Below are 15,733 nucleotides of genomic sequence, written 5' to 3' on the forward strand. Positions count from 1 at the left end.
ATGTTCTTAAACCTCAGACTACCGCCTTCGATCACTATCATTTTGATGCCTGCTTGTCCTGTATGGATTTATATTACTTGGATTTATGAGTGCCCCCAACACGTGGCACTCTGTTTACACACTCCTTACACTCAGACCACCACGGAAACAAGCTCAACCTTTATTGTGTTTATCTCCTTTTGATAGATATGTGCACTGCAAATATATGTTTATGCATATGTGTTTTGTTAATAAAGATGTCAGTCAATCAATGAGTTTCTCTCAAAGGCACTGAAATTGTAACATACCGTATGACAATTGCATCAAGGATGAGTACCACATTTTGTTTGAATGTAAAAACAGTATAAGAAATTAAGAAATATTTACCTATAGAATCTGTACCTAACTACTACTAGCCTATGTAAACCGACTGTCTATGTTAGCTAACATAACCCTAAACTTATATTGTTATTACAGTTGGATAACCCAAAGACAATAGGTACCCTAATAGGTGCTTTTAGAAAATATATGTTTGCAAACTAGTTATGCCATATTACAGTATGTCCTATGTTTTTATTTTTTACAATAGCTCACGCACAAACATGAAATGTAACATGCAGACAGTTAGTGGAACCCTAACACTCAAAACCTCAGCCCAGATCTGCACAACTAGGCTACAAGCACATTCTCAGCCTCACACCTTTTGCAAAACACTGCACATGTACTGTATGTGTTTTGCAAAATACTATAGCACACTTCTCTAGTCTCTACATTAGACACAGAAATCTGACATGATGTCACTTCTTTGCCATTTCAAAGCACTGCCTTTCAAAATCAGGTGTACAGACACCTATAGGTGCTTAAATGTGAACTCGCCAATCAGGCATAAGCACTAGAAAGGCAAGAGGTGAGTGTACAGTACCTGTCTCTAGAACAACAGAAGGCAGTATTCTAGTAAGAGGAGGGAGAGGGAGGATGAGAACATTGTTGGGGAGAGGAGAAGTCTGTCCCAGGGTGGCTTTGTCATTCAACAAGATTCTTCCCTCACTGTCTGGCGAGAAAGAACATAGAATGTGAACAAAGTGCTACAGCCGAAACCAGTTAAATGAAATGATGTGTATTTTCTTTCTTTCTTGTACATAATTCATGCTTTTTATTGTTGTTGTTTATGTACTATATACGTACATTTAGTTATTTTCATATTATTTGCTGTGTGTGTGTGTGCAAATTGCAAACTTTCAAAACGCATGGATGTATTGACTGATTTTACAATATTAGGAAATGTAACTACCGGTATTGTATTTATTTATTATTATTATTATTATTATGTATTTATTTGTGACCAGTACTGGTCTTGTGTGTTATGTTTGGTCAATATATATACACATATATATTAATCTACTACTACTACTAACAATATCTCTGGAAAAAAAATCGATCTCAAACTATATCGTTAGAAGATATGTTTTTAAAAAAAGTGTTTTCGATGGAACACAGCAATTAATTCAAACAGAATCAGATCATATGAACAATGTATGTGCCATACAGTGACAAAGTTGGGCTTTTATAAATTGTTGTATAGTTTTGAATGAAGTGTTTCATTTTGATAAAGATCTGAGGTGCTCTGCTACTTGTGTGAATTGTGTGTGTATAGTGCTTAGATCAATGAGCACTGTTTTCAAAATTGTGCTTAAAGTCATACTATGTAACTTTTTTCTTTCTTTTCAATTAAACAAGTTATTTTTAGAAGTGAGTGTCTGCCCCGATGCTTGTACCAAAAATATGTATTTTAATGTTAATTAATAGGCCTACAGAGTACAGACCGTTTCTGAAAAGGTTGTTGCCTTCCAAAATATACTTGTCGCTAGGACCCTGTGGCATTCATTTTGGTGCAGTACTTCCCTGATTTGGTTTCAATCTGAATTATGGGAATTGCAGTTCTAACAAACAATGGAGCTACCATAGGTCTCACCAGAAAGACTTGGATGTTACACATTATGACTTTAGGCAATAAAAAAAATCCATTCCTGCCATATGTCATTACATTGTATTGCAAAAAATAAATATACAATTGTTTGTACTTCATACCATGTTAATGGACTACAGTTAATAAATCGTTAAACTTGAATGTTGGATTTGTGCTCGGAACATTATTTCAGTTAACTATTTGTGTGGAGCTTCCTTTATGTTTGTAGGCAGCAAGTTGGAAAATTCAATCCAAAATGGTGGCAGTGATACTGCAGACCATCTTGCGATGGCTGCCAAATAGGCAAGACAATTTCCTCTCGGCATCATAAGGCTCTTTACCTATGTCAGTGTGGCACAACATGATATTGACATGATACTATCTGACATTATACTGACCATGTATGATACTGTGTCAAGGCTCACAGCCTGAGGGCATTAGCCACTTAACTGCCATCACCACTTAACTCACTGGCCAATGGTAGTCCGGGGGTGTGTATTTATAAGCCCTCATTCAGACCACAATACAGCCCCCACTCACACATGCAGCAGTCACTCAGTCCACATCATTCTATAGCGCCGACCCAGGCAGCCATGCAGTACTTGTGTAACGAACCAAATTACAGTTTGCACTAAATCATTATATTCCTGGGTGATCAGACCTTTTATTGTGAAACTTACATGTTTTTTAGGTCGTTTTCCTGTTATTTTTGTGTGTTGAGCCCATAGACTGTAAAAGGTTGAGCCAAATACTTTTATTTCGAAGTTTTGTATGACTTATCATTTACCTGTGCGACCTATGGTGCGACCCAGAGAGGAAGCGTGACGTCATAGCATGCGCGACGCAAAAAGGATTACATAATCCGAGAGAAAGAAGACGCGGTGTTGCTGCTTGTGTACAAAGCATACCGCGCTTTTTATGATTAGTCTTTTAAGACTTTCAGTATAGTTTTAGCCACCCCCCGAAGAAGAGGCATAAGGTTAGTAACCACGGACTGTGTTTGCTATGTTAGAATGTTAACACGTTTTGGGGGGGGGGGTTTGGGAGAAAAGATTGGTACAAGTGTATGGCTTGTGTTGTTTACAATACGATATAGGCTATAGCCCATGGTCCAAAATGATGAGAAACGAGGATAACTTTTTTTCCAAAATTTCAAAAAACATGGGCTATAACCCATCGTTTTTTTTATTTTTTCATTTTTGTCAAATCATCAAAAATGATGAAAAACGGCGCGCTATAGTATGCTGTACGATATAGGCTATAGCCCATGGTCCAAAATGATGAGAAACGAGGATAACTTTTTTTTTTCCAAAATTTCAAAAAACATGGGCTATAACCCATCGATTTTTTCATTTTTGTCAAATCATCAAAAATGCCGCAATTTTGATTAATTAATTAATTTGATTCATTAATTAATAAGATTAATACATTAAGATTAATTTGTATTATTGCTCTTGTATTGCTATTGGAGACACTGGGAGGACACTGGGGGACACTGGGCAGGCACTGAGGAGGCACTGGGGAGACACTGGGGAGGCACTCAGGGGCACACTGGGGAGGCACTGGGAAGGCACTCGGGGGGCACACTGGGGAGGCATTGGGGAGGCACTCGGGGGGACACTGGGGAGGCACTCGGGGGGACACTGTCTAAATGTATACGTCTAAATGTATACATCTAAATGTAGACGTCTAAATGTGTACGTCTTCTCTTATGGGGGTCCCTGGCATATCTTTTCAAATGGGGGTCCACAGGCTAAGTAGTGTCAATTTGGGGGTCCTTGACATGAAAAAGTTTGGGAACCACTGCTTTAAACACTTTAGCACTTTATGAACATGAACAAAATAGATGGGTCCCCCCTGGAACTCCCTCAGGTACCCCTGGGGGTCCCCGGACCCCACTTTGGGAACCACTGGTTTACATCCTCGTCAACTATGGTTATGGTAGTTTGAAAGACGTTAAGAAACGTATTTCTACAACTAAGTATATGGTGTTAAGTATGGATAATGTACTAAACTATAACTAAGCCAGAGTTTAATTTGCTATTTTTTGTGTTATGTTTGCAAAGGAATTGGTAATTGTTTCGGACTATATTTCATACATTATGGTTACAAGTATTTCATGTCCTTTACATTTAAAAAGGGTTAAAAGAGGCTATTTCGTTACTTTATTGGAGTTAAAAACAGCTGTTAAAAGGGTACACTATAATACGATGATTTATATAAGTCATGTGCCTTAATTGATTGGACTTTAATTACAGTAAATATATTCATTACCATCAGTTCAAGTCTTGACCTTCTTTCGGCGGGGACCGCTACAACTTGTAAGCCTTTACTTCTGTTCTGTATTGACCGAAAATACTTTGATCTCAGTTGTTATACTTACTTTAACTTTGCAATATAATTGTTATATTGTTTGAATTCTAATCGTTAATGTATTCAATTTCTTTGCTTTGTGGAAACCATGGTGAATGGGAAATAAATGCTCAAACCTGTGAAATATAGGCCTACTTTGGTGTCACAAATCTCTCTTTGATCGGTGGTCAGCTCGTATCCAACTATAATATTTAATACTTGGAATGAATACTGACCATGATGGATGATTGATAATTCCTGTGTCTTTGTGAATGAGTTTTCATGTCACACTGCCCCACTGGACTTTCGGTGGTGGGGTGACCACCGAACTACAACATGACGTCACAAGCCGCGGTGAAGAGCAAACCACCACCACCACTCCAGCCCTTCTCTCTGTTTTTACTCACCACCGCTCAACGTTATTTCAGCTCCGGTGGTCACCTTACCACCGGAGCGGTGGTCACCTCACCACCGAAAATCCAGACTATGAATGAGCCTTTAGTCCGACATTCCAATAATCCAACATTACTAACCCTAACCGCACACGGAAGCCACGTGTGAGTCTTAAGGCCTATTCTGGATTTTCGGTGGTGAGGTGACCACCGCTCCGGTGGTGAGCTGACCACCGGAGCTGAAATAACGTTGAGCGGTGGGGAGTAAAAACAGAGAAGGGCTGGAGCGGTGGCGGTGGTTTGCTCTTCACCGTGGCTCGTGACGTCATGTTGTATAGTTCGGTGGTCACCTAACCACCGAAAATCCAGACTATGTATGAGCCTTTAGGCTAATAATTAGATTAGAAATTGATGAGATGTTTTCTAAATGATATAAGCAACACACATTATAAAAATACAGATTGTGTGTAGGGTATAGGGACCTGCATATTGTCTGGCCCCTGCTCTATAGCAACAATTATCACAATATAGAGCTTTAACCTGTTAACTGAAAACCTTTTGTTTTAACACTTCCTGTAAATCCTGAAACTGCAATGAAAATTATGAATTATGCATATGTTTATTTTTCTGTGTTAAAAATATGTCAATCCTTCAAAAATAGACATGTTGTGAACTTGTAGAAGTATAAAATAGAGCTTAATGTTTATTAATACAAATCTAAAATAAAAAGTAAGTAAAAATATATAGCTATCAGATGTAGTGGAGTAGAAGTATAAAGTATCAAAAAGTCAAAGACAGTCAAATAAAGTACTTTAAGAATGTACAGTACTTCAGTAAATTACTTTCCACCGCTGATTTTTCCTGAGTCACTGTTGACTTTGGCATGTATCGCTGACCTCCACTTGAACCTCGGTTCCCACCAAAGAAACAGACAACACTGTGTTGTTTGATGTTCCCCATGATAAGGCTTTAAGGGTTACTCATTTTGTAAATTCCACTCCTTTATCGTATTGAATTCCTGTCAAACTTTAGCAACTTCCACCTACTGCCACACTTTGAAACCCACTGCCCAGTGTTGTAGTGCTACTTTTAGAAGTGGGGGGGGGGGATGGCCGATGGCCCATAAGGCGTGTGCGCGCACACATGCACGTGCATTTGCGTGCGCAACGTGCACAGACACAAGAAACGGCTATAGGGTTACAATGCTTAATCGTATCCAAAAAGTAAATGACAAGTCAAAAAACATATTTTTGCCAAAAAAATAATTTCAGACGTGAGAGAAGTTGGGGGGGGGGGATGCTCCCCCGTGTCCCCCTCCCCACTACACAGTCGTTTGGGGCAGTGGCAGGGGTGTAAACTAAAACAGTAGTTCTGCAATTTGCAATTTTCCATTTACAATTTGCAATTTAAGCATTAGCAGACGCTCATATCCAGAGCGACTTACAATAAGAAAGGTAAACACATATTTCAGTTGTAGAGAGACAGTGTAGTGCCTCAGTAAACTAGGATCACAGGTAAACCAATAAACTAGAATCAGTCTAAACAATTATCAAAATAATATACTGTACATTGGACATTCTGGCTACTTGAAGACCGCAAGCTTCAGGGACACCCAAATTGCATATTTGGCAGCTGACCACCACCTGTAAATGTGCCAGAGACGTCCCATAAGAGAATTATTTGTGTTAAAAGGTTTCAAAATATTCCAAAATCATTTACACTTGCTCACTGTAGATAGATAGGCTACTACTGTTGGTTTATAAAGCATTTCATAGTTTAGGGCTAAAATGACTTTCTACGCTTCTTTCTACGGTACATTAGCGTTTATGTAAAGCACTTTGAATAGGCTTGGCATTGAAATGTACTGTACAAATAAACTTGCCTTGCCCTGCTCTCTTATCTATTATGTGTGTATTCCTGTAGGCTACATAATATAGGCTACTATAATACTGTATAAATACGCATTCCATCAGCTGGTCTGTGTGTTTGCAGACACAATAGTGAAGAATATTTTACAATACTGGATTGATCACACATAATGGGAATCACAATGGAACAGGTCAGAATAACGGGTTTTTGATTTGCTGGTGGAATGGAGTGTGAATCCACCCATCTGCTTATGTCATTCATTCTTATGGCCGGTGGGCATATGTTTTATGCCTGCTTCTGGCCAGACTGAATTAAATACATTCAGTTATCAAACATATATATCAAACATACAAATGTTTGATGATTTCCCTATAATTTCACTTTTTTTTAATGAATACATTTTTATTATCTGTATGGACCAGAGTACAATATCCTTTGTACAATTGGGGTGGTTGTATTTTGTCTCCCTGCTCTTTATTGAGACATTTATCATGTCAAACATCATGTCTCAAGTAGACACAGGATGCAGCACAAATTTCACCTGATGGTCAAGATTAAATTCATCCCCTGAGCAAGCAGGCAGGCTCTATTAGCTCAATGGTATACATTATCAGCACCTTTCAAGTCCTAGCTGATGGAAAAAGAGCTTTCCATAGTGCAGCTTTAATTGTTTAATTTAAAATGTATGTGAACCACATAACCTCTAGCTGACTTTATCAAAAGTGAACGTCAAATGATTTGCAATGCAATGCACAGTGAGCTCATAGGCTATTTTCCTTATTTGTCATACAAATAAATGGCAGTTATGGTTAAGACTTTTCTTTCTTTCTTTTCTTTTTTTTTTTTTTTTTACATAATCCTGGATATCCTTAACTGTTTGTACCGTTTGTGTACTGGGAATCTTTGTTGGCAAGCATGAAGAAAAGTGTTATTTATCAAAAGTCAAGTTTATTTGTACAGTATGGCCCTTAATCACTGTTAAGTCTCAAAGGGAAATTACTGGCCCACAATTAATAAAGAATTTTAGCCTATAAGAAAAGAACGGATGAACAAAAACTCAAGGAATCCGTTGGAACTCCATATTGGACAAAACTTACCGCACACATGAATGTGCACACACACACACACACATGTGTGTGAGCGCGCGCGCGCACACGCACAGTCGCACACACATACAGATTCCCGAAATGTCTTTATAACAACTAAACTTTTACCCATCAAATGATTTTGAAAGATAGATTGGTTGACGTCAACAGCCAATTAAGTATTAAATAGGACAATGATGATCAATCAACATTTCAGAATCATTTATAAAGAATTACAAACTTTTATAAGAGCATAATATTTAATTATTTCGTGTCGTTCTGGAGGTTTTTAGAAGTTACTTCAAGACACAAATAAGTAAAAGATATCTTTACTGTTTCTTTAATGATTTTGAAGAGGAGAGATTATAACTAAACAATTGTATTTTATATCAATGTCGGTTTTCTTTAAAGATGTACTTGTTTTAGTATTTAATTTCAACTTCTCAAGTTGGCACTCGACAGAGTGCAGTTCTAGTAATTATTGCGTCCGCAAGTCACATTTACTATGAAATCGTATTTTTTTGTCCACCCAGGTCTCGTGGAGAACCTGTTCTGACATTCCATATGTTGATCCTTCCCCATCCATCCTTCCTCTTCGATGTCTCTCTTTTGACTGATACCTGTCCATTCAAACTCTAGATGGGCCTGCCCCAAAGTTATATAGTGTAGCCGCGCCCAGCATAGAGAAAAATAGAGTTCTCAACAGGCCCGAAAATTAACGCCTGGCCCTACCTGGGCCCTCATCAAACCCTGTACACTCAAGAGAATATTGTCCCCTCTACCACCCTTAGATCTCCATATATGGAGCTGATCTATTCTGACATTGCATATGTTGATCTGACCTGATCAAACCCTGTACACAAGCTTCTTATACCCCCATGCCAAAGCGCCAGCGCTCGCCAAGCAGTCTACCGTCAACGAGGCTGATGCGGATTATGGTGGAAAATATTTAAGTATATCTTTTGTGCAATTTTCTAGTGCGAATTGAAAGCAAATGGACTGGGAGGTTATGTTGGGGGGGTTCTGTTTGCCTTGCCTCTATGTACATTTTTGTCTTTAGTCTCCAAAGAGATCATTGCTCTCTGGGTCTTTGAGATCAAGGTCTTGACATACATTGTCATTGATCCCCCCCCCCACCCCTTTTAGCTTTTCTGACCTCAGTTACACCCAAAACAACCTGAACTTTGAACATTTAGTGGATTTTCTGTGGTCGGGGGTTTTCTGTGTTCTGAACTTTTGAGCTGCACAATTTGTCAGCAGATGTCACTGCAGTGTTGAGGGATTTTGTCTGTCAATCATCACCTCTGCATCACCTCTCATCCCCTCTCCCCCAGGAGAGGGGGTGGAATTAGTGGACGGTGACATCACCATCCTCAGGCAAATCACAGAACTTTTTTTTGCCTAATCAGAAAATCCACTGAATGTTCAAAGTTCCGATTTGTTTTACTGCAATTGAGTCCTTCCACGCGCTATACGTCCAACCAGGGAAACTCCCCCCTGTCAGGTGTAAAGGAGCAACTTGGACACTCAGGCATGAAGGAAGCATGAGTTCAAGTCCGTTGCTCTCCCCTTGTCCCCCCATATATGGGGACTAGGTTGGTGGAGGGTGTGTAGAGCCCAGGATCACATTAGGATTGACGCAGTCAGGGGTGAAAAATGGGTTACAAAATTGTGGGATAAAAAAATATATATAAAAAATAAAATACATCCGCTTTGGTGCTTGTTTTGTTTATTTCTGCCACGTAATGTAAGGTTCAGGAGAAATGTTCTGAACCTTACGTTTGCCTCTGTTACATAATGTTAGTTCACAGTAAAGCACGGCTCTTGGTATACAGTCCTGTAGTAGCTAGTATCCCATAAGAACTGCTGACTGAGCGGTTATGGTACCGTTCCATTTCCTAGTCGTACTCTTTCAGTTCTTGGAAGCACCATATGTATCCAAACTTCAGCCAATGAAAGGTGATCCCTCCTGGGTATTTAAACCTCTGTTTTTATAAAGACACTATGAAATATCACTCTTCTAAACAAACACTGATCTTGAGTTGTTTTTTTCTCCGGTCCATGTTGCAGGCAGGTTTTCCCAGTGGTGGAAAGTAGCCTGAGTAGTTATAATTCTACTCCATTGCATCTCAGAGGTAGATATTGTAATATCTAATATATCTAATATTTCAAAACAGAAAACACATTGTATAATTCAGCTATTCAAAAATAGGAGGGAGATATTCAAAACATAATGTGCACTTTAGGTACAGTAGCCTAGTTTAAGTACATTTTGATGCCAATACCTTTGTACCTTTTACTCAAGTCAAATGTTGAATGCGGGACTTTTACTTTGCGGTAGGCTATTGCGAGTTTTACATAAGTAGCAAATCTGAGTACTTCTTCCAACACTGTATAGGTCAGGTTCGAGTTCCATGTTGCCAGGGAGCAGCTGTGTCCTGGGGTGACACAGACAAAGGACCTCTTGTGTTCAAGGTGTTGGTTTGTACAACTCATCAGACAGGCAGCGGAGCATCTGTTTTGCTAAGGAGCAGGAGTCAGAGTTTGGTTACAGATGTCCTAACACATCATATACCGCCTATTGATGTAGCACGGTCTCCGTTGGCTCTCTGTAAATTCCTAGAGTGCCATTCAAGGTCTCTTCTGGAGAAAAAAAAGGTATGAAATGGACCCACAGCCAACTGTGAGCTTGGTTATACTGTATCTGTTGGTGTCCACTGTGAAGCAATGGTGCAAAGAGCACAGTCAGATCGGTAGAATTGGTTAGTGCACTTTAATATTGATCAGATCTATACTTGTGTTGTGAGTCTTGTGACAGCTCCATGGATATAATAGGTTCATTACAAAAGTAGGAATTGCAAAACCTTTTTAACAATTTATATTTATAGCCTAGGCCAACATTGTTTGGGAACATAATGTTTGCCCCTCCAGTTGTGCAATATCTGTTGTACCATTGAGTGTACAACATAGTAGTTGGGGGGGGCAATGACGTCTGTATGGGCATAAAAGGGTCACAGAGAGACAGACGGATTAAGAGATCTCTATATTTCGTGAACATGCCACCACAGTGCCAATATGATGTCTGAAATCCATATGGAAGCCATGTTGGTATTAAACCCTGTCAGACTCACGTCAAAGCAGATTAACCATTTATTGCAACAAATGGAATACAGTTTAACTTGCCGTTGCAGGCTACGCTCTGGGAGATGTTCTCTGAATTTATATATATTATAATCCTCCCTACTATAGAGTGTGCTAGGGTCCCCAGTTAACCCCTGGGGTCAAAAAACCTTAGTTCGTTTTTTGGCTATAGGGTTACTAGCTGGTTAGCCAGCCTTCATCCAATCAGGATGAGTGGGGCCTTCCTCCAATCATGATCGAGTGGGGGCGGCCTTGGCGCACGTGCTGTTGGCCTGTTGCGTGTCCCCCCACTGTGTAGAGTGTGTGCATGTGTACATCTTGTTACCGGGGGGTTTTCCAAACCACCCAAAACACTGAAATTCTCCTTTAACTTGAGTCATGCAAACTTGACACATACTTGAGCACCAGTATGACTATTAGTACCTGTAGGGGCGCTGTTGTGCCAGAAACAGAGAGGGAGATAGTGCTGCACTGTTGCCTGCTAATATGAGAGAGAGAGAGAAAGAGAGAGAGAGAGAGAGAGAGAAGGCGGGGGGGGAGTTGCACCACTCAGTTGACACGGGTGTGATTTTTTTGTTGATATTGATGATATTGATTTTTGTTCATGGCATGTCTATGAGTTGATTGAGGGCCTAAATGGCGCTGTTGCTATGCCAGTGTTTGACTGTACTTTGTTGCTGTTTTTTACATTTATGGCTAATTATCGAATCAATCAATTATGTATACCGGTAGTACAGTGACACATACAGTACCCCCAAGATGCCAAAAACAACTAAAGCTTGGCGACAACATTATTGTTGTTCAGTTGTTGTTGTTGTTGTTGTTGTTGTTGTTGTTGTATTTAATTAGACATCTACATCAGTATGACACTTGAAACAAAATCCCCCACATTGCTTCCTAGGTGGCAGCCAGACCATTGTTTGCAAGCTGTTGGATGTAGTGTACACACAGTATGGATGTTTCCATAATAAGGAGAAACCCAACATTATTGCCGTCTTTTCTCTTTATGTTTGTTTACAGTAATTACACTAAGTTGAGTTCAGAAGAAGTAAAGATCCTGTGTCAAATATTCCGGGCGTGTGTTTGAACAATAAACATTTTTGAATTTAAGTTATGTGTGTCATGATGGACTAACATGACACAGCTATTCAACAATATGTTGTTTCTGACGTGGTGCCAATTTCTTTCCACGTTCATTTCATCAGGTTGTTGTTGGCACAGCCGCATGCCAGCAGTTTAGTAGCAGACCCTGCATCATATCTAGTGACTATCCATAGATTCCAGACACGTACTGTACTGTACTGTAGACAGAGGTGTCAAGGAGATTATCAGAGTCAGAATGTACAATGATTTTGAACTTAAGCACTTAATTGTATGTCAGTATCACTCAAAGAATGTTTTTTAATTCACTTTTTTTGTTATTATACTGGTTAGCGTCACCCTCATGCAGTATACAGCATGTCATATTTTCATGATTTGGGACACTATTTCAGAGCAAGGACTTGAACCTGCAGCCTCCTGATTCCCAGGCAGGCTCTGTACCCAGTGAGCCACTGTGCATGCTGTTCTCAAAAGGCCGAATAGATAATGACAGAAGAGCCAGAGACTTGTTTCCATTGTGGTTCATAAACATTCGAACAAACGACAGCAAAAGAAACAATAGACAAATCTCCTGTTATTTTATTTTTTGTATTTTATTTTTGTATCAATGCTGTTACTCAAAGGGAACAACAGACTGCATTGAGGCAGGTAGCAAGTAGATCAGTGACTTAGCACACTGGCTGCATGATCTGGAGGTTGTGGGTTCAAACCCGACTCAACTCTTTACTTGCCAAAATCTGCCATTGACCCCCATTCTGAATTTCTCAAATTTAAAAGCACTATATTTCTAAAACTTTGAAACATTTCAAAGATTCCTTTTCAGGCAAACATGTCCACTGTAAAATGAACCTACAGTAAATAGGTTTGAATGGGGTTTCTAGGTGTAAGTATGTAGGAATAGTAGCATGCCTAAGTTTGTGCTATTGCCGTTGAGAATGCATTGGGCGTTTAAGTTAAATAACTCAGAAACTACAAAACATTTCAAAGTAAAAAGTTCCAGCATGTGTCTCCACAGTAAGCTGAACTATAAAAAGTGTGAATGGAGTCCCTCAGTTTCTAGGTGAAAGTGCTTTTTTGACATGCCATTGCCATCTGCCATTGAGCCCCATTGTAAATTTCTGAAATTTGAAAGCACTATATTTCTAAAATTATGAAACATTTCAAAGATTCCTTTTCAGGCAAACATGTCCACCGTAAGATGAACCTAAGTAGGCTAGAATGGGGTTACTAGGTGTAAGTAACAGCTTCTCTGTTGTTAGCAAAACATGCTAATGTTTCTCATCCTCCTAGCCCATATCGTACGGCATACTATAGCGTGCCGTTTTTCATCATTTTTGAGGATTTGAAAAAAATGAAAAAATGAAAAAAACGATGGGTTATAGCCCATGTTTTTTGAATTTTTGAAAAAAAGAATTATCCTCGTTTTTCATCATGTTGGACCATGGGCTATAGCCCATATCGTACGGCATACTATAGCACGCCGTTTTTCATCATTTTTGAGGACTAAAAAAAAACGAGAAAAAAAACGATGGGTTATAGCCCATGTTTTTTGAAAAAAAGAAAAAAAAAAGTATCCTCGTTTTTCATCATTTTGGACCATGGGCTATAGCCCATATCGTACGGCATACTATAGCACGCCGTTTTTCATCATTTTGGAGGATTTGAAAAAAATGAAAAAATAAAAAAACGATGGGTTATAGCCCATGTTTTTTGAAATTTTGGAAAAAAAAGTTAGCCTCGTTTCTCATCATTTTGGACCATGGGCTATAGCCCATATCATACGGCATACTATAGCACGCCGTTTTTCATCATTTTGGAGGATTTAAAAAAAATGAAAACATGAAAAAACGATGGGTTATAGCCCATGTTTTTTGAAATTTTGAAAAAAAAAGTTAGCCTTGTTTCTCATCATTTTGGACCATGGGCTATAGCCCATATCGTACGGCATACTATAGCACGCCGTTTTTCATCATTTTGGAGGATTTGAAAAAAATGAAAAAATAAAAAAACGATGGGTTATAGCCCATGTTTTTTGAAATTTTGAAAAAAAAAGTTAGCCTCGTTTCTCATCATTTTGGACCATGGGCTATAGCCCATATCGTACGGCATACTATAGCACGCCGTTTTTCATCATTTTGGAGGATTTGAAAAAAATGAAAAAATAAAAAAACGATGGGTTATAGCCCATGTTTTTTGAAATTTTGAAAAAAAAAGTTAGCCTCGTTTCTCATCATTTTGGACCATGGGCTATAGCCCATATCGTACGGCATACTATAGCACGCCGTTTTTCATCATTTTGGAGGATTTGAAAAAAATGAAAACATGAAAAAACGATGGGTTATAGCCCATGTTTTTTGAATTAAAAAAAAAAAAAGGTTAGCCTTGTTTCTCATCATTTTGGACCATGGGCTATAGCCCATATCGTACGGCATACTATAGCACGCCGTTTTTCATCATTTTGGAGGATTTGAAAAAAATGAAAAAATAAAAAAACGATGGGTTATATCCCATGTTTTTTGAAATTTTGAAAAAAAAAAGTTAGCCTCGTTTTTCATCATTTTGGACCATGGGCTATAGCCCATATCGTACGGCATACTATAGCACGCCGTTTTTCATCATTTTGGAGGATTTGAAAAAAATGAAAACATGAAAAAACGATGGGTTATAGCCCATGTTTTTTGAAATTTTGAAAAAAAAAGTTAGCCTTGTTTCTCATCATTTTGGACCATGGGCTATAGCCCATATCGTACGGCATACTATAGCGCGCCGTTTTTCATCATTTTGGAGGATTTGAAAAAAATGAAAAAATAAAAAAACGATGGGTTATAGCCCATGTTTTTTGAAATTTTGAAAAAGAAAGTTAGCCTCGTTTCTCATCATTTTGGACCATGGGCTATAGCCCATATCGTACGGCATACTATAGCACGCCGTTTTTCATCATTTTGGAGGATTTGAAAAAAATGAAAACATGAAAAAACGATGGGTTATATCCCATGTTTTTTGAAATTTTGGAAAAAAAGTTAGCCTCGTTTCTCATCATTTTGGACCATGGGCTATAGCCCATATCGTACGGCATACTATAGCACGCCGTTTTTCATCATTTTGGAGGATTTGAAAAAAATGAAAACATGAAAAAACGATGGGTTATATCCCATGTTTTTTGAAATTTTGGAAAAAAAGTTAGCCTCGTTTCTCATCATTTTGGACCATGGGCTATAGCCCATATCGTACGGCATACTATAGCACGCCGTTTTTCATCATTTTGGAGGATTTGAAAAAAATGAAAAAATAAAAAAACGATGGGTTATAGCCCATGTTTTTTGAAATTTTGAAAAAAAAAGTTAGCCTCGTTTCTCATCATTTTGGACCATGGGCTATAGCCCATATCGTACGGCATACTATAGCACGCCGTTTTTCATCATTTTGGAGGATTTGAAAAAAATGAAAAAATAAAAAAACGATGGGTTATAGCCCATGTTTTTTGAAATTTTGGAAAAAAAAGTTAGCCTCGTTTCTCATCATTTTGGACCATGGGCTATAGCCAATATCATACGGCATACTATAGCACGCCGTTTTTCATCATTTTGGAGGATTTGAAAAAAATGAAAACATGAAAAAACGATGGGTTATAGCCCATGTTTTTTGAAATTTTGAAAAAAAAAAGTTAGCCTTGTTTCTCATCATTTTGGACCATGGGCTATAGCCCATATCGTACGGCATACTATAGCGCGCCGTTTTTCATCATTTTGGAGGATTTGAAAAAAATGAAAAAATAAAAAAACGATGGGTTATAGCCCATGTTTTTTGAAATTTTGGAAAAAAAGTTAGCCTCGTTTCTCATCATTTTG

The 15,733-nt window shown here is 38.6% G+C and overlaps 1 protein-coding gene across 1 annotated transcript in view; it reads right to left on the reverse strand.

The window, feature by feature from the left end:
• Window positions 1–2,191: 2,191 nt before the first annotated feature.
• LOC308326529 (uncharacterized protein) overlaps window positions 2,192–15,733 on the reverse strand; it is a gene marked incomplete at its 3' end in the record, with an annotated part of 119,993 nt that continues 106,451 nt past the window's right edge. Inside the window, exons 4-5 of the mRNA XM_080779458.1 lie at window positions 3,409–3,507; window positions 2,192–2,286 (exon numbers count right to left, since the gene is read on the reverse strand). Of these exons, the coding sequence (XP_080635584.1) occupies window positions 2,192–2,286; window positions 3,409–3,507 (194 nt within the window). The remainder of the gene's footprint in view (window positions 2,287–3,408; window positions 3,508–15,733) is intronic.

The sequence above is a fragment of the Protomyctophum bolini genome (assembly GCF_963924005.1).
Source record: "Protomyctophum bolini genome assembly, chromosome: 2".
In the NCBI taxonomy this organism is placed as follows: domain Eukaryota; kingdom Metazoa; phylum Chordata; class Actinopteri; order Myctophiformes; family Myctophidae; genus Protomyctophum; species Protomyctophum bolini.